The 20,029-nt window shown below is 35.9% G+C and overlaps 1 protein-coding gene across 3 annotated transcripts in view; it reads left to right on the forward strand.

The window, feature by feature from the left end:
• The first annotated feature begins 281 nt into the window (after nt 1-281).
• The window catches only part of EMF2 (VEFS-Box of polycomb protein), a 38,664-nt gene continuing 18,916 nt past the window's right edge, over nt 282-20,029 (forward strand). The window contains exons 1-9 of one of the 3 annotated variants that reach the window (XM_022049903.2): nt 282-462; nt 879-1,029; nt 1,431-1,550; nt 2,960-3,107; nt 3,486-3,541; nt 16,817-16,931; nt 17,061-17,220; nt 17,342-17,392; nt 18,251-18,390. In XM_022049903.2, the coding sequence (XP_021905595.1) occupies nt 1,513-1,550; nt 2,960-3,107; nt 3,486-3,541; nt 16,817-16,931; nt 17,061-17,220; nt 17,342-17,392; nt 18,251-18,390 (708 nt within the window). In that variant the 5' untranslated portion in view covers nt 282-462; nt 879-1,029; nt 1,431-1,512. The remainder of the gene's footprint in view (nt 463-878; nt 1,030-1,430; nt 1,551-2,959; nt 3,108-3,485; nt 3,542-16,816; nt 16,932-17,060; nt 17,221-17,341; nt 17,393-18,250; nt 18,391-20,029) is intronic. The other 2 variants (XM_022049902.2, XM_022049904.2) reach the window with 2 other exon arrangements.

Genomic DNA, 20,029 nt, shown 5'->3' on the forward strand with positions numbered 1-20,029 from the left:
AATTGCTGTAAAATATATAAATTGAAATATCAAAATATAAAATTACACTTTTAGTGATATGTAAAATACTATATATTAGTTATGTCCTTATTTTTTTTAACGATATAACGTTTATATAAGATGGTAATTTAAATGATGGAAAAGATAAAAGGACCAATTTAGAACAAACATAAAAAACAGGGTCCTTCATTTTAATAATTTCAAAAAGGAGGGACTATGCCTTAAATCTGAGCGAAAATGAGAGTGCAATTATGAAATTAGGCCTTTTTATATCGTGTTCGCCGCAACGCAGAAAAAATGTGTGCCCAACCGCACCAGAAATTATACGTGTCTTTGTCCCGTACCGTCGCTGGCCTCCTCCCCTCCTCGCTTGAAAAGCTCCAGCTAGGAGTCGACTGTAAAATTATCATAAGAATCTTATCGATTGAAGTCCACAATTAGGGTTTTCTACTTTAGGGAAAGGTCCGTCTTCTCTTCACATCTGTGTTGTTTATTCCCTAACATGACTCTATTTACGACGCTTCTTTTGGATTTTTCATTAATTTATTTGTTTTTCTATCGTTTATCCCTGGTTTATAGACCTAACATGTGCGGATTCAGGTTTCTGTTTGGTTTTTACCGAATGCATTTTTGGAAATTTGTATTTTCCCGGCTTTTGTGAGAGTTGAAAAAAGGTTTAGTTGAACTTGATAGAAATTTACTTTCACGGCCAAACGTCCACCAATATACATGCGGACATCTCTGTGATTTTATTTATTTGGTATGATATGGCTGCTTCGTGTTGGATTTTGCGGCAGTGGTTAAATTAATATATACGAGCCTTATCATGTTTTGGTTTCAAAGAAGTGAGTATATTCTTGATTTATTGAAACTTACAGTTGAAATTTACTTGTGGTGACCGGCCATTGAGTAAGTACGATTTGAGTTGAGATGCATTGGAGGAAAATGAAAGGGACTGCAGAAGACGGCCATTGGTGTAGGAGGGGAGGGGACTTATGTGATCTCAACAAGTTTTGAGACTTCTTTGAGGTTCGCGTTGTTGATGTCCTGAGATACCAAGGATTCATTTATTATAAGCTTAGGGATATTTTCCTGAAAATATCCTATTTACACAGAAGATTTTGGTTTTTTTCCTTCCTTTTTTTTTTCTTTTTCCCAAAATGGCAGCTAGTTTTCATTCTCCCCTCCTGAATATTGAAATATATGTTGAAGAGCTTTTATTTGTTTCTCTCGTTGCATCCTTTCTTTCTATTTCGTCTTTCCACTCTTTTGTGTGAAATGTACCTTGGTGTCAATTTATGTGCTTTGGAAGATCCATTAGAAATAATTCTATTGTTTTATGTTCATTTTTTTGTTGTTTCATCTGATCTTGGTATTTGCTAGTATTAGAAGTTTAATGAGGAATTCACAAGTCTTCTTTTTTGTTGCAGGTGTTGCTTGAAAAGTTAGGGTCACTTGTGCTGTTAAAGCTAATATAGCTATGATATTATACTTGACAATTGTCTAGCAAGAATGCCAGGCATACCCCTAGTGGCTCGTGAAACCTCCTCGTATGTTGTCTTTGAAACAATAATCTTCTTTTAGACTTATGCTCTTAACTAATATCTATCATGTTATCATAATAATAAAAAATAACTAATATCTATCATGTTACACTTGATAATTGACTAGCAAGAATTGCAGGTGTAGTCTAGTGGCTCACGAAGCCTCCTCAAAGTTATGTGTCGTCTTTGAGACAATAGTCTTCTTTTTAAAACTTTTTCTTATGTTGCATCAACATGCTTGAGTAACTTTACAATAGAGGTGCTCAATGACTTAATAACTTCCATTGTAAGTTGGTTTCATAATATGCCTTTAAATGTGATTGGTTGTTAGGTTCATAGTTGGAGAATAATGACTTTTGGTTGCCTTTCTTTAGTGTTGAGCCTATTAAAAACCACAGTTCAAACAAAAAATTTATTCTTAGTGGGAGCAACCACCTTCCAAAAACATTAGTTCTATGATAATTATTTGTTCCAAGCTTGTAGGAGGATTGTGCGTTATTCCTAGGGATGGATTTGATGTGTTTTTGTGCTATCATGTCCCATAGCTGTAATTTCTTTTGCACATTAACATGGCTCAGAGATTTTTTATGCTTTTTTATTTGACACTTTTGGTGTTTGTTGGGGTTTTCCTTTGAACCTCGGGAGTTTTATTACTTCTTTTCTTCATGATGGTGTTGGGAAGGAGAAAGAGAATAAACTGTTTTCTTTGGGGGGCGAGGGGGGAGTTGTTTGTTAGTTTTTAACTGTTGTGGCTGGAGAGGAATGCAACAAAGTTTAATGTATGACTTCTCTCTCAATTTGTTTAAGGAGCATGGTGTCTATCAAAATGTTTCTGTCTATTCTTGATGGAGATTGGCTTGTTCTATATTAATTGCCTTGTTGCCAAACGTTTCTCCTTTTCTGTTTTTTTCTTGGAGGACATCTAGTACTTTCTAATAATATATTTTTCTATAGAAAAGTCACTTTTAAATATCAAGTAATTAATTCCAATTATCTACCCATAGATTGAGGTGTTTACTGCAATTTTATATTTATTTTTGGTTAAAATTATCTTTATAATTTTCTGATTCCATTTTATGCTTTTTTGACTTTTAAAAGGAAGAATTTTGATTTACTTCTATGTCACCGAAATTGGAGTTCAACCTCAAGTTCTTGTTTTTCTCCATTATTCTCTATTTAATTTTCCTTTTTATGAAATAATTTGTCTTAGATTCTATAAAAATATATATCATCAAATATATTATCTTTAAAATATTCTGATAGTTTCATGTGAATACATGATGAAAAGCTTCAAGCTTTAGCAGTACTTGACATTTTCTCCATTCTTTCAGCATATTTCTTTTATTGGAAAGTTTATGCTGTGAGTTTCAGTATGATATAATTTAAATATTGTTGGCACCTCTTTTGTATTGCAGCTATTCCAGAAGCACAGATCAGATGTGCCGTGAGGACTCTCGTGTACATCTGTCTGCAGAAGAGAAAATTGCCGCTGAAGAGAGTCTCTCAATCTATTGCAAGCCTGTTGAGCTTTACAATATTCTACAACGACGTGCTATAAGAAATGTACTTAGTTTGACAGTATTGCCATGTTTTCTCTCCTCCAACTTTTAGTTCTTTTTGTCGATGATTTGGTTTGCTTGGCACAAAAAATGATCTTTTTGACTTGCATATGTTTATTTTTTGGAATGAGTTTTGATTGCACGAATGGAAGTGAGGGAGAGTAGCTATCTTTATTTTTTCTTTTTGGTAGAAAAAGAAATTATGTTAAGACACGATGAGAAAAGTACAAAAATTTGTAGATAAGTTATTCAGCTGAGAAAGAGAAAATGTTTGAGATTTTATCACGCTATGTTCTAAGCTTTTGATCCTCTGATAATTAGCTTGAGATTTGGTGTCTTCTTATTATTTTTCATATTTATGACTAAATATGTTCTTATGTAGCCAATATTTCTTCAAAGATGTTTGCACTACAAGATTCAGGGAAAGCACAAAAGGAGGTAATTATCTTTTCTTTACATTGTTCCTTGAAGATGATTTCTCATGTAATTATTGGATCTCTGTCCATGTATTCGGATCAGTTGTGTAATTTAGAAGCTAGACAAGATCTCTAGATATCATTTGGTAAAATGAATGAAAAGAACATGATAGAACTAAATAAGATAGTAATAGGACAAGGCTAGGTATAATAATGTGCTTTGTAGATATAGGACTGGATATGACAACTTTTTTCTTTTAATATTTGGTAAAATAAACAATATAAAATGCAATGTTTGGTTACTAAAAATGCCCTTTGTACGGTTTTATGTTTAGTTTTTAATTTTTTAGATATAGGAAAATATCTTTTGCATTTATATATATTTAGTTGTAATAATGACTATATAAAGTTTAGTAGCTACTAATTATAGAGATAGATTATAATGAACTAAGAATGCTTTTGCTAGGGTTTTATTTCCTGTTATCTTTCTGTCTTTGTTCTATTGGTTATTATCTTGTCTAACCTATCTTGTTCGTTCTACTTCTCCCTGTATTTCTTTGTCATTATCTTCCAATATTTCCTGGTCTATCTTTATATTTCTGTTTCTGCTCTAAAATTTTTGTTTTCCTAAATTATTCCTGTAACAAGTTAGTTTAACTACTATTAATCTGGTTTAAGTTGGTACTAAGACCTACTTGCTACTCCCACTTTCTACTAAAAAACTAAAAAATAAAACTCTAATCCTGTCTTGTGAGACTTTTCTGGAAAAACAAAAAAAAAAGGAAAGAGAATTGGAAAAAAAACCCCAAAATAGCCGGACAATTTGCAACCTTTTAGTTCATTAAGCGGTGACCTACACAATTATCATCAGCACCATTCGGCTTAGAGAGCACCAATTGGCTAATATATGAGCAAGATGACTGGAACCGCGGAGATTGTGTCAGTCACTGTGAAATAGAGGACCATAGCTGCGTCTGTCATATTTCTGTCATCCCAGCCCATGCAAGAAAGAAGACAGACAACCCATAAACCCTGTTGTCAGACAATCCATCCATCAGAAGATTGGTCCTCATGGGTGACTGGAAGCCGGTGCATGGTTCTCGCGCACCCCTGACCCCCGATTGGGCATTTTCTCAGGTTGCTCTGTTTTGATTGGTTCACTAAAATTTGCACCAGGCATTCTCCTAGACCGGTTGGTCTTGTTCAGACTGTTTTAGACCAGTTCTCTACAACTTCAAGTTGATTCTTCTTTTTTTTTTTGATGAAACTTAAAGCTAATTCTTGAACTTCTACAGCTGGCTCCATATGTTTGAGTTTAGTCTGATAGAGTTGCACCCGGTACCTTTTAAAGCTGCTTGTGTTTGACGGTGTACAGTAACATGGAATCAAACAGAATTTGGGCTATGATCCTTCGTATAATTTATTCGATTACATGTAGTGTGTTGTACCTAGTTTTCTGTTCTTAGGGATGCATAGAGAGTATTGAGATACATTTATAATTAATTTATATACAATATAAATGTGTTGAAGATTACACTTTTTATTTCAAAAAAATTGTGTTTAAGATGCTGTCTAAGCTAAAAAGTTCTTTTGATGGCCTTTTCGTAAATGATTACTGTTGTCATTTTAATATTGAGTAGAAATACTTCTATTTGGAATTTTAAGAAAGCATAAAAGCATGGAATTTTGCAAGAAGTCAAAATTGAGCTCAAGAGTAAAACTAATATTTCTTTTATTTTCTCTTTTCTTTTAAAAAAAAATTTTCTTGTGTTAGAAGATGAAAAACTTAAAGCTTAGTGTGAAAATTAGTAGTAGCTAAAGAAATATTTGCTCCTGTTGGAATTGTTTCTGTCCATCCTAATGATGTTGAGGAACTTATTCTTTTCAATTATCTTGTTCTACGTTATACTTTGGTTCTTTTCAATGAAAAGCGATTCTCTATGCCTGTCAAAAATCCATTTTGATCATGGCCTCCAACAAATCCATTTTGATTGAAGTGGTTCCTATTCATGATGGCCACATTAAACAACTCTTTTGGCACGATTTCATCTACCTCTTTGGTTCTTTTTTTCTTTTTGAAATAAATAGAGAAAAATTTTATTAACAACGACACCTATCGGGTACTAAACTGTATACAAAGAGGTACCCGATTGGTGTCGTTGTTTTCTTAATCCTCCATAGAGTACAGAGCATGACCCCATAACAAAAAGTCCAAGGGTTTAGAATCATCTGTTTCTAATTAAGTTAAAACCATTATTTTCATTTACACCTTCAGAGCTCTTGTATTTCTCTTCTTCCTAATTGTCCAAAAAATGGCAATTGGGGTAAGATTCGCGTGTTTCCTCCACCCATTGATACCATTTCATGTTTATAACTCATCTCTAACCGATCTCGCCATCACCTACTTTATGCCTAATAAACCATAGACCATAGTTCATAGCTTGTACATCTTTGGGCCCCATAGAAGTAGATAGTTGCAAGTCTTCGTAGCCTCTTATAGAAATATCATCTATTCACCATAATCTTATCCTGCTTCATCAACTTATCAATGGTAAGAATATACTCCTTGTTAACCTCTTAAGCAAAAGAAGACACTTCAGGAGGAACTTTCACCTTGCATATTTGTCTAAATGGAAATCTAGTGCCATTATCTTCTTGCTTGGTCAAATACTAACAGAAAGATTTGACCGAAAGAGACTTGTTCATAGTCAGACACCATGCAGGGTTATCATTGCTACCATCCAAGGACACAAGAGATAAGGTGCTGAGAAGTTTCTCATACTCATTCATCTCCCGTCATTGAGGTTTCTTGTTACAATAATCTGCCACCCTCTCTCCTACCCTAAGATCCATGGATGGATCACTGACTAGGGATGTCTTTCTGTTGTGCAATGACAAAGATCTGAGGATATTGATCTCTCAAGGTTCCACCGTTCAACCACGGGTCTTGCCACAAGCTAACTTTGTCACTCTTATTGACTTTCCATTGAATGCACAACTAGAACTTGTCACAACCCACGCCATTTTTTTATAACCCTTTACCATGCAGTCTCGTCACAGGTCTCGTGTATTAACCTCTCTCTATTGTGCCAAATTTTGCTTTTATCACCCTTCTCCATGATGTTCATTCTTCATTCATAAACCTCCATAGCCATTTACTTTGTAATGCTTCATTCATCTCTACAAGAGATCATAAGCCCAACCCTCCTTTGGAAATTGGCTTTTTGATCTCATCCTAGGCAACCAAATGGTATCTTCTCCTGTCTTCTGAATCACCTCATAGGAATTTACATTGCATGTTTTATAGCTTTTTGACGACATTCGTTGATATAGTCAGGAGAGACGTGTAGTAAATGGGTACGTTACCCAGTGTGCTTTTGATAAGCGTAAGTCTCTTCCCTTTAAGATAGGAACGCTCTCTTCCATCTTGCTAGCCTCTTCTCAAACCTCGTCATCAGGGAATCCCAAGTCCCAACCTCTTTAAAGTTGGCCCCCAGTGGTAACCCCATATATTTAGTTGGCAATTTAACTACTTTACAACACATAATCCTTGTCAAATTATTAGTATCTCTCTCATCCTTCAATTTAACCATCTCAAATTTAGTGACATTGATGCTAAGTCTCGACACTGCGTGGAAGTTCATCAATACGCACTTGAGATTGAGCATGACTCTCTTGTTTGGTTCACAAAATATCATAATATCATAATGCAAAAAATAAGTGAGTTACCTCTTCAACATTTTTACTCCCTCCCACTTTCAGGTTTCTGAATAAATTTATATCCTTGGCTCTGATCAACATTTTATTCAACAGTTCCAGGATCACAACAAAAGGTTAAGGAGATTAAAGATTCCCTTGCCTAAGCTCTCTAGATGCCTTAAAAGTCCATCATGGACCACCATTAACCATTATTGCAAAGAACATGATGGTGATGCAAGCTTTAACCCATTTATGCCATCTTTGACTAAATTCGATCCTCATAAACATGTAATCCAAGAAGTTCCAATTCACATGGTCATGAGCTTTTTCCGTATTAAGTTTGCGTAAAACCCCCTCCCTCTTTCTGTGCACCATATCGTCTATCATATCGTTAGCGATAAGAGTAACATAAAAAATTTGCCTGCCTCCCACGAAAGTATGTTGACTATCGCTTATCACCTTATCCATGACCTTGGCCATTCTCCTTGTAAGTACCTTAGCTATTAATTTGTATATGCTTCCAACTAAGCGTATCGTCTAAAATCCTTAATATTATGGGCTAGTTAGCAATGTGCACCAAGTAGGAAGAATTGAGATCTTACAAAGGATCTAGATACGTGTAACTCTTTAAATTAGATCTTGAATAGCCTTCTTCATAATGTGCCAGAATTCCTAAAGAAAACCTATGTTAAATCTGTCCAGGCTAGGTGCTTTGTCATTTATACGCAACATGAGACTTTCAAAATCTCGTTCTTTCTGAAATCTTTTTAAATATCTAATCAACTTGGCTTGTCCAAAACTTTGAAGTTGATCCCATCCAATCTAGACCTCCAATCGAACTCTTCATGGTATAGCTTGCTAAAATGATCCTTGACCTTCTACCTCAGTTGCTCATTTGCTTCCATTGTCTTATCACCAATCTCTAAAGTCTCCACATAATAATTCCTCCTATGATAATTGGCCATACTATGAAAAAACCGTGTATTGAGATCCCCCTCCTTAACCCATTGGACTCTTGATTTTTGTCTCCGAGATATCTCCTCTATATGAATTCTGGTAGCGAGTTCAAGCTTTGAGGATTCTCTTCGTGCTAGATCTTCATCAGACAACAACTCTTCCCCCTCCCTCCTATCTAGGGTTTTGATCTCCTAGATCAGAAACAATGTGTGAGCTTCTTGTCTCCTGTCATCTTCCTTGCAACATTTCTTTTTCTCATTCTTCATGAACTTGAACTTTTGTGCAATCCTGAAACTTGCCTTGCTTTCTACATAGTAGCTTCCCATCTTTCTTGGACTTTATTCGAAAACCTGTACCTCCAACCACTTATCTTTAAATACAAAAGGGCACATATCCCATTTTATCCCTTCTGAAATCAGAATGAGAGGGAAGTGATTAGAGATGATCATTTGCAAATGTTTTTGGGATATATTTGATACTTGTAACTGGTAGGACACTGATACCAAAAATCTATTAATTCTAGAGCACGCCAAGTGGATCATTTGATTGGATCATGTCTATTTACCTCCCATAACGACAAATCAATCAAGTCTAACCTGTCCATGATACCCATGAACTCTTCTGCACAACTTCGCGAGTATTGCTCATCGAATCTCTTACTTCTATGTAGCACAATGGTGAAGTCACCCCTCACCACCTACAACCACTCATTTGCTTTTGCAATCTAACAAGTCCTTTCATAATATTCTTCTTGCCCTCCCTTCCCATTTGTTGTAAACTCTAGTAAAAACCCATTTCCTATTGCTTCTACAATCATCAAATAAAGAAGAAATAGTGCATTTGCCACCAGTGTTTCCATGTAGTCAAGGAGATCCTCCTTCCATAACAAAAGAATACCCCCGGAAGCTTTATTTTCTGGTAACTCTAACTAACTAATCTCTTTTACATTCCACAAACTCCAAATGATCTCCATAGCACTATTCTCCATCTTGGTTTCCTGCAAGCAAATCACGACTTGTTTCACCGACTCATACGGACCTTGATAATTTGTCTCCTCTTGTGGTCAATGATTCATCACGCATTCTGTTAAATAATATGGTCAAACATCATCTACTCTCGCTTCTTCTCGTATGACCCCTCTTATCCTCTTCCTCAGTTTATCATAATTGATCGATGTTTGCAATCTCCTTAGTTCTCTACATCCTTCCTCCTTCTGCTTGCCCTTTGTCTTTGTTTTCAGCCTCTGCTCAATCACCTTCTCTTTTTGGCTCTTCTCAATTTTAAATAACAAATCCATGGCTTTCTCCTCAAGCCCATCAAAAATGACCCCTAATAATGAGCTAATTCTTTCAACATTCTCCATTACCCATATAAAATTTTCTTTGTCTATAAGGTTGCCAATCCGTAACCCTTGCCTCTCCTCCTCTGTGCTCTCTTTGATATGCTCAACAAACATTGATTCCTGGCTAGTATCCTTGACCACCACGGTCTCCTCCACCAAAACAACCTCAAGACCCCTTCCCATTGCTTCAACCACAGTGTTCAAACCATCTCCCGCATCTTGAGCACCCTTCTCTTCCCAGCTGGCCAAAAAAACCGCTTTGCTGCTTACACTGCCCATGTCAATCGTTGCACTACCTTGGTTAACGATGCCGTTGGTCCTGTTGTAGTCTTCGACCCTAGATCCTGTCGCTTCCTCCTTTGGCTTCACCAACTCCAGCTCGACCTCTCTCTCTCCCTCAATAACTTTTTCGGGTATTTTTTTGGTAGGTGGGTTGACAGGTCAACTCGGGGCTCGGCTTTTTATCTCTCTTGGTTGGCCCACTCCCCATGGCCCATTTTCCATTCTCACCCTGTGTAAACTTCTTACCCAGCCCCCATTCCTTTCTTGGGTTCACGTGTTGGCCTATTTCCAACCTTCCAGCCCATATTGTCTCCAAAACGATGTTGTCCAACAACAATAGATCTCCCACCTAAATGACGTTGCCCGACAACATCAAATCTCCCACCAAATGACTAATTCCAGGAAAGTTTTTTGGAATTTTGAAATTCAAATTTATCCTGTCAAACATTGGGTCCCAATCTCTTCTTCTCAACGCAGCCTTCCTCCCTTGACTGCCTCTTCACCACCTTTGCAAATTTCTCACCCTGCGTCAACTCTAGTTTCAGCCTCAGTTCCAATGTACAAATTGAATAGCAAATCGTGGGTAGTGCCACCTCGAGCCCTTCATGATTAACAGTCAGCGGCGCTGCCTTCATCAGCCCTCATTTCTGCCCCTCTTTTGATGGCTTGAACTTTTTCCTTGCCACCTCGTGTAACGCCATCATCAACCTCCACCACCCATTCTCTTACTCCCCCTTTGGCACAAAGATATGTCTGATTTTGTCTCCATTATCCTTTGTTATGACTAGATGTCTTCCTTGCTGGCTGTGCTATCACCATCCGATGACTAGGAAGCGTCTGCGGTGAGCTAGCATGTCGCCACCCTCGTGGTATCGTCACTTTCCTCGAACTTGACTTCAATCACCTAGCCACCACCTGCCTTCGATCTACCATCACTCACAATTATCTTCAGTAACTTGTCACCCTTGTTTGTTACCCTCCTCCCAATTGAAGGTGAAAAGCTCTTCCTCGACACCTCGGAATCATCCTCTTTGGTTCTATATTCCTATATAACTTACAATTTGGGGGACTTTCAATTCGTTGGAGATTATTGCGCATCTTGACTTTTCAAAGATTTTGATGAGCGTGTTCAAGCCTTCTCTATGTTGATGTTTTGCCACTTCAAAGCTCGAGGATGAGTTTTCACCAATTGAGGTTGAATAATGCAGAATTAGAATGTATTATTGTGGAATAAATTTTTAGTTGATGAATTTTTTTGGTAATAATAATAATTATTTACTGTTTTATATTATTTAGGACATTTGGTTACTGAAATAGATTTTTCAGTATTATAGGGATTAGAATCTTTTTTATTTTCTCTTGCATAATTTCTTTTTGAAGTACTTCTCTTGTATAATTTTCTTCATCTGTTATGATAAATACTTATGTAAAGGCTAGTAACTATCAGCAATAGGGAGAGACCATGATGAATTAAGAATTGTTTTGCTATGGTTTTATTCCCTGTTATTATCTTTGGTTGTAGTTATTAGTCTGTCTAACCTATTCTTTTATTCTACTTCTCTCATATTTCTTCACCTTTATATCTCAATTTTCGGGATTTACATTTTATTATTCTGTTTCTTGTATAAATTTCTATTTTTGGAAACTATTACCTAGACAATTTGGTTTAACCGGTACTCATCCTGCATCACTTAGTGGCTTCTGAGGAAAAAATATTTGAGGGAAGCTTTTCTCTTCCAATTTTGCTTCCAAGGGAATATGAAGGTAGTGTGACTTTGGAACAAATTTATTGCTAGAAAAACTCGATTAAGAGTGAACAATCCTTGGAAAGGGGCTATGTAGGTGATATTCTCATCATCCCTAGGGTTCAAGAGAGAGAGTAAAAGGTGGGTCATGAATCCCTCAAAGGGTGGGCCATCAATCCGTCAATCATATAGGTGCTGAGGGAGGTGGATGTTCAAGGTGGGATTTTTGAAAGCAATCATGTTTTGCCTGAAAACCCTTTAACGGCAGAGTTTACAAATGTGTGATCCAAAATTTGAAAGGATAGAATAAATTTCTTGGGAAAAATTATAAAGATGTGATGTAATTTTATCATGACTCTTTAGGCTTGGGCTTTTGTACTCCTGTCTCAGAAGTTTGAATTAGGAATTATTATTTTGGAAGGATGAGTGGGCTGGTGACATCAAATTGAAAGATAAATTCCCGAGGATCTTTGAGATTGCTAGTGATAGGGATATTCTTGTGGAGAAGGCGTTTGAGAAGGGAGAAGGGAGGGGGTGGGGGGTGGGTGGTGTATACAGGTTAGAAGAAATTTAAAGGAGGAAGAAGAGACAGAATTCTGCAATCTGCTTCAGTGGATTGCTGTTCTTAAGGTGGGTAATGAGAAAGACAAAAGCATCTGGAAACCGGACAAGAAAAGAGGTTTTTCGGTGAAGTCCTACTATAACTTTATTGTAAAAAATGTGAGGAGAATGCCAAGACAGCACCGTTTAAGCAAATTTGGAGGTCAAAAGCACTGCCTCGAATGACTTTTTTCATTTGGGAAGCTGTTAAAGAAAAAATCTTGACCATTGATATGTTGAGAAAAAGAGGTATGATGATAACTAATAGCTGTTACATGTGCAAGGCCGAAGAAGAATCGTGCAATCACTTGTTACTTCATTGTCCTATGGTCTACAGAATTTGGGAGTATGTGTATGGGATTATGGGGATGAAGTGGGTCATGGCGGGTAGTGTTAGTAAGGAGTTGTGGGCGCGGGCTGGTTTATGTAAAAAGAAAAAAGATTTATGCCTTATTTCGTTTTCTATTATGTGGATTGTTTGGAGGGAGAGGAATGCTAGGGCTTTTGAGGGTATTGAAACTGATATTGTAAATATTAGAGATAGATGGTTTCATACTTTAGTTCTATTTTGATTGGTCATGACATATTAGATTAGGAAGATATAGGGGCTGTCATGAACCACCTGATCGACTTGTAATTTTGTGTTTTCGGGTGGTATTCCCTTGATACTTTCGTGCATGATAATACTATTTCTCTTTTATTTATATAAAAAAAGAATTATTAGTTTGGGACACCATTTATTATCTAGATCTTAGATTATAGGGTGGTTAGTTTTTGTGGTTTGTCTATATACATATATTTGTGTGTATACAACAAATAGAATCCATATGAAGTATCTTTCATATATTTTTAAAGTGCCTAGGTTTAAGAGATCAGAAGATCTTCTATAATGAGCCCTCAACTACAACTAATGTAGGGTCATAAAGGAAAGAATCTTCTAAACAAGCTGTCCATTTGATTTAGAATTTCAGCCTTAGTCAACCATAATCTGATCCCAAACATGGTACCATATAAACCTTGTATCATAGCAGGAAGGTATGGTAGATTTTTAAGGTTTGTTGACGGTGGCTCAAGTATTTCTTGTGAAGGTACTGGGAAAATTGGATTAGTGATTGCTTGGAAAAGGAGCGAGATCATGTGGTATTTGAGGCCCAACAGAGGGAGCTAATAAAATTTTGAGACCAAGGCATGGGAAATGACACACAAGAAGGGAGTGTAAATTGGGGGAAAAGGTAGCTAGAATGTAGGCCAAACAGAGAGTATTAAAAAGAAAGAGTATGTGTGAAAATATTCTAAACTCGACTTTCCTTTATTTGTTGGAATTATTGGTCCACTCGAATTGCCTAACTGCTGTGAGTACTTATTCGTCACCAATGGATACTTGAGGAAGAGAAGATTAGGCCTAATTACGAGTTTTGAATGAGTATTTACACAATGCTCTCCCATCAGTTTGCTGATAACACGGTTCTTTTACTTTATGCCTATTCTAAATTCTGTAATCTACTTATAGTTCTTCATCTTTTCAAGGCTATTTTGGATTTGCGGTTTAACCTTGGGACAAGCGGTCTTGTAAGATTATGAACGTATCCAACTTATCAATGGTTAGGTTCCTCCTTAACAACAGTCTACTGGCGCTTATTGTGAATAGAAGAAAATGTCGGCCATTAATTATCTGAAATAGAATTCTCAATTGTCATCTTATTAAGACTCTAATTTCCCTCATCAACTCTCTAATCTTCACATCCATATCACCGAATATCTCCTTATTTCACTCCCTGAATTTACCTTTCAAAAGTTGAAGCTTTCGTAACTGACATTCCTCCCAACTTGCTATGTCAGCTCTTCCCACAATAATTTCACTTGATTAAAAAAATCAGGATGATATAACCTCATATTCTTGAAGTGAAAGGGGGTGGAACTCAACTGAGATGTTGTAACTCAAGAATAAGAGAGCAATGGTCAGAGTATGTGGTTATTAGAATAAATGTTTGTATTCTGAACTCAAAAAGGAAGGAAAACTCATAATCTCTTTCTACAGTGTGAGGTGGCATGGAAGCTATAGGTGAGTGAAATTGACACTTTTAACTTATCATGGTTACTTCTCCTTTGAAATGGTTCATTTAACACTGAAATTGGTCGTTTTGGGTTAGAGAGAAAGCTAGACCACTGTGGCAGGGAGCTTTGTTTGCAGGTCTTTGGACAATTTGGTTGGGAAGAAAACACGAATTTTTGATAGCTGATCTTTGCTGGACTTGGTTATTTGGGATAAGATGACTTTCAAGGCCGTGCTTTGGTCCGAGGTTTATGAGAAATGCTCTGATCTTTCCCTTGTTGACTTTTTACTGTATGCTATGTTCTTTTTCTTTGGCATCAGTTGGATAACTATCTATTGATTACTTTGTAATGTTTTCCTCCTTTTCTCAATTAAAGTTTAGGAATAAGGTGGAGGAGAATCTCTTGAACCAATCTAAGAAATTATACTCGCAACGAGTAGAAACAAGAAACGATTGATACGGAAGACCACTCTACCCATGTTAACAGAGCAAGTGAACTGTGCATTGGATGACCCAGAGGTCTGAGCTCCCAGTCTTCAATTAAAGCCCCTCATAGTTTGTTTTTTGAAAGATAAAACTCCTCATAGTTAAAGTGGTTCTAGAAGACAATTTTTAAAAGGAAACCTTCACACATTAAAATCTTCTATTGTACACCAGAAAAGATTACACAACCCCGACATGAAAGGATGTTCCTCCCATAAGAGGGAGAGGAGCCTACGAGAATTAGAACCATACACATAGGGAAACCACCCGAACGCTTTACCTCTAACATTGAGAAGCACATACAAGTAAAGACACCCTGAAGGACATTGGTATGAGAAGCAATCCTAGTAACCTTCATGATGAACTAACCTTACTCCTCCAACTAGATTTATCGGAGAAAACTTTGAAGGACAACCCACTAATCTCTTGACTAGCCTTATACTTCCTTCTCATATATTTTATAGGGCTCACCTTCTCCCAAATTTACCCACTAAGATGAAATCTATGCCCTTTAAAATGGCATTGGGATTATTAGTTTAATAAATGTTTGTATCAATAAATCTATTATGTCCTTTAAAGCAGTAGATTCTTTCGATACATTTTCTTTAGAAGTATCAATAGTGTCTGAAAGTTTTGGATAATTATTAGGAATTGAAAGAATGTCTTTGCTAGTGTATTCTGTTCCACTTCCATCACCTGAACAAGGTCAATAAGGAAAATAGAGAGATCATGTTAAAAGCATGTGAACGATTTAAATGAGTAAATTAATATGACGGGAAGTACAGAGGGAGGAATTGAAAGTAGAGATAATCTCTGTTTCTAGGAGACATTTCATATCTTCTCCCCATCATTCCTTCTAGAAACCCCCAATCACTTGTTTTGTGCTTAAGTCATTTAAGTTCTCATATTCCAGGAAATGATTTTTTAATCATCAAGTGTTTCACAAGGTCTTTCCCTCACCATCTCTCATGTCCTAATGCGACTTGGCCCTTTATCATATTTAATATAACATTTTATCCTTCTCAATTTTTCTGTCCTGAAGATCCTTGCTTTTCCTTCTTTGGTAATTCACAAGACAATGAGAGGGAATTCAAGAGCATCTCCTTGCTTTCTTGCTAAGTTGGTGGAAGGCTTGTTTGCCACACTTGATAGTTAGTCCAATTGCCTTTTGCATCTTTATGGACCTTCACCATTCTGACACTCCACCATATTTCAAGTCAGATTATTCCAGAATGTCCACTGGCATCACTGGGTCTCACAAGACCTCTGAAAGGAATCACTTCCTCTGAAAGCTTATAGGACATTGAAGGCAACAGTCCTTTGATGATAGACTTGAATTGTACCAAGATCTCCATAGAAATTTAAAGTATGGAAGGAAATAACTACTATAGGGATGTACAAGGAAGAAAAATTGGAAAATTCGATCTAATCATGATTTCCCTGCTTCTTGCTATCATGTCATGAGCATGTGGGAACCGGTTTACGGACTTTCCACCAGAGGAACAACCTTGACTGGGTCCCCTTGCTTACTCGATGCTTGCTTTGAATTTAAACCTATAACGTAGCAAGTAGGGGTTGTTTGGTTGTTGTCCTAATAGAATAATGGCTTTTTGGTAGAGGAGTACTGGGTAATTCACAATGAACTAACCTACTGACCTCAAACATGGAGGATCAACTAACATGGTCAAGTGGTCCATGTTGCACTATGCTATTCGGTGAACATATGTGTTTATTTTGGTTACATCAACTCTATATTAATGATTTCTTAATACATAGAACTTTGTTAATTAAGATATTGAAGCTTTTCAGACAAATAAAACAGAAAATAAGGTTTGGATCATAGCCTCCTCTCTCCATAGGGAGAACTCGATTTCAGGATTCGGCAGTCGAACTGCCCTTGCATCTACCAAAACAAATTGTACTTTTGATTTATAAATTTATTTTAGCAACTGAAGATTTTATCTTCATGTGATTGTGTTATTGCCTGATAATCTAATGATGATGTTAAGATTTTCTCTCTTTTTTGCTCGGAAGAATATTTTATTTCATTAAATATGTTATTATGTTTCATGTGGTAACTTTTGGCATGCAGATGGATAAACTACTAACTATTGATGTTCTGGTTGAATATGTAGAATACAAATGACAATTTCTCTGTCAGGGACTCTAAATGAAGGTGCACACACTCAGGGATTGTTTCCTTTATACATTTTGTTGGCTAGGCTAATTTCTGACAAGGCGACAGTTGAAGTAAGGATGCATTTCTGTATTTTCTAGCCGTTATGGATCAATAATATATCCATCTTTTCTTCTAGTCATTGTTCTCATTTTTTCTTCTTAATTACTAATGTTTTTTTTCCTTTAATTTTCAACATTAAGCATTCTGCAGTATACAAATTCAGTCGAGCGTGTGTCTTGACAAGTTTCCTTGGAATTGATGGGAGTAATCAAGCTCAAGCAAGCTTTGTTCTTCCTGAAATTAATAAACTTGCACTGGAGGCCAAATCAAATACTCTTGCTGTTTTGTTTATCAGCTTTGGTACTGTGATATGCTTGATAATATAATTATTTTCTCTAATTCTGTTGTGAAGACCCTATTATCATCTTCTTCTGTATGTGGTTCTGATGTCCGAGCGTGATCCAATTATACTTGCTTGCAGCTGGAACTCAAAATCCCCAGTGTGGTAATGATTCGATGAAAGTTCATTCAGGTATGAGATTGCTCCTTATAGGATATTCTTTTCTTAATTTTTTTATATATTACCTTTTGGAAACATTTGATCTTTCTCACCAAATGGTAAAGAAAAATTAATGGTTTATGACTTTAATAATTGGAATTTGATGAGTTACCCTAGTTTCTGTTGATCTGGTTGTCCAAGTTAATGTGTGTAGATTATACAAGCTTTGAATTTCTTATCATGTTTTATAATCTGGATGGTATGGTTCTAGTGGAAAGCTTTAGAATATAATCAAGTGAATAACAGTCTTAAATATTTGGAAATACTGAACTAATAATGTGGCTGGTGTTGAATGCACACATTATCCATTTAAATTTCAGAATGCTTCTTGCTTTTGCAATTGGCCCCCATGAGATGCAGCGGGAGGGTTTAATATAATTACAGTGCCAGAAAGATGAGAAATATGTTTTTTAATATTTTCCAGAGCTCTCAATTTTAATTAGATTTGTCCCTGGCATTTTGTGAAATTTGATTATTTTTGGGAAATTCTGTGGATTTTTCATTACATTGTGCAGTAAACTCCTTCAAAATACTCTCAATATTAAAAATTTCATTTTGACTTTTCTATCTTATGATTTTATCTTCTGTTAAGTATTGGAGTTAACTAGACATCTGAAGAGTGAAATAGATTTGACGGATCTCTAATCATTTCTAACCGTGACTTGGACACCGCAAATTTTCCTTTAATTTGCTTAATTTATATTTTTTTGAGATCTAATGATAGGATTAGGAACATAGCTTTTTTTGGGAGCCTTGGATCCTTGAAAAGATGGTTTGCCATGTTTATTCCTTAAGTTTGATAATGCTTTACAAAATTATCTGTGGTTTTAGGAAATGGTGGAGGATATTGTCTATGGGGCAAGATACAATTGGAATCATTATACATGTCATGGGAGAAGTCCCCAAACATGAGTTTGGGACAGAGAGCTGAGGTGATGTCATTCGTTGACATACACCCTTGCTTTGTAAAGGTTTGTCATATATAGCTCCTACTTGTTCACTATTTTTTCTCAAATCTTTTGTTAGTACTATCTCACTTGCTATATGGTAGGAAAGCACCATTTTATAGTAATGTCATATCCAACACTTTTTAGGATCGTTTGAGTGTAAGTTTGCTCTAATAAGAAATCAGAGCTAAATCAATCAATTTACTTTTATTTTATTTGAATTGAGGGGGAAGGTCTGGTGTTCAGTTTATGTAGAAACCAAAGTACTATACTGGTTATAAAAATTTTGAAACCAAATCAAACGTAAAAACTAATTTTATATTAATAAATATATAATTAATTTAGGACATATGCTAATAAATAGATAAAAAAATATATTTGGTAATAATTTTATGTTGTATACATTTTTTTCAAATAAAATATATGCCTTGTATCATTAATTACGGATATCAAAGGAATGCTAATTCATATACAAAATAATTTACATATCAATTAGGATGTCAATAAGGTCCTAAAAATCCTCCGTAGAATACAAAAGATGACTAATAACCAAAAAGTCTAGGATCTGGAATATTCTATCTCTAACTCTATCAAAATCATTTTCATGCCTACAAATGTTCTTCTGTTTCGGTCTTTCTGCACCACCCAAAATATTTTTTTTTTTAAAATAAACCAAACAAATGTCGTTAAGACATCAACCATAATATAGTAAGGGAAATGAAGCCCACATGTCTCATCCCACCACTAATATCCTTTCAAGCCCAAATCTCATCCCATATAATACTAGTCATTATTCAACTAATACCTGTATAAATCCATATACTGTGGTCCATAACTTGTATGCAAGTGGGCGCCAAAACAAAATATGTAACGGCTCCAGAAATTTAAAGGAAATGTATATATTTATTCTAAGTGCGGAAGGAAATAAAATAGATTATGATTAACATTTTTTACACAATAATCAAAACGTATTAAAGATATGAAAAAATAAACTAACTAAAGGATATACTATGAATGAATACTATAGGAAAAACTAATAAATCTTTAGATTTTTACTCGCTGTCTTCCTGCGGAATGGGCTTGGGAACCAAGTCCTCCTGATCTGAAATGGTTAAGTGAGGAATGAGGTACACTAGCCCAGTAAAGATGTCACACTATCTCACTGTTACAGAAGTAAAGGTAGGTAGAAAACAAAAACGACCAATGAAGCATAATTTATAATAAATTCATTTATCAATAATAAAACCCTTTACTGTTCACTTACCTCGGTGAGATTTATGAAAACAACTTATGAAAACAATAACATTATAAACATCATAAGATCATGCACATTCTGTAACATAACACATATCATATTTTTGTATTTTAATCATCAGGTAATAAATTTCTTCTTTTATCAGCCTACTAGTATCCATGAGAATTCATAGGGGTCCCCGCTACATGTGAACCATTAACCTTAATTTTAGGACCGTCCCCATACCCCGTCCGGTATGAGCACCAAAACCATAAACTTCAATACCCTGTTCGGTATGAGGGTGAAGCGGGTCGCTCCCATACTTCGTTAGGTATGAGCGCCAAAACGTTTAAAGTCTCCATACCCCGTCCGATATGAGAGACCATGTTCCCGGTAGGATTCTTTATGGACCCGGTTTGTCCACCATCT

This window comes from Carica papaya, chromosome 9 (assembly GCF_054855325.1).
Source record: "Carica papaya isolate Zhongbai chromosome 9, ASM5485532v1, whole genome shotgun sequence".
NCBI lineage: Eukaryota > Viridiplantae > Streptophyta > Magnoliopsida > Brassicales > Caricaceae > Carica > Carica papaya.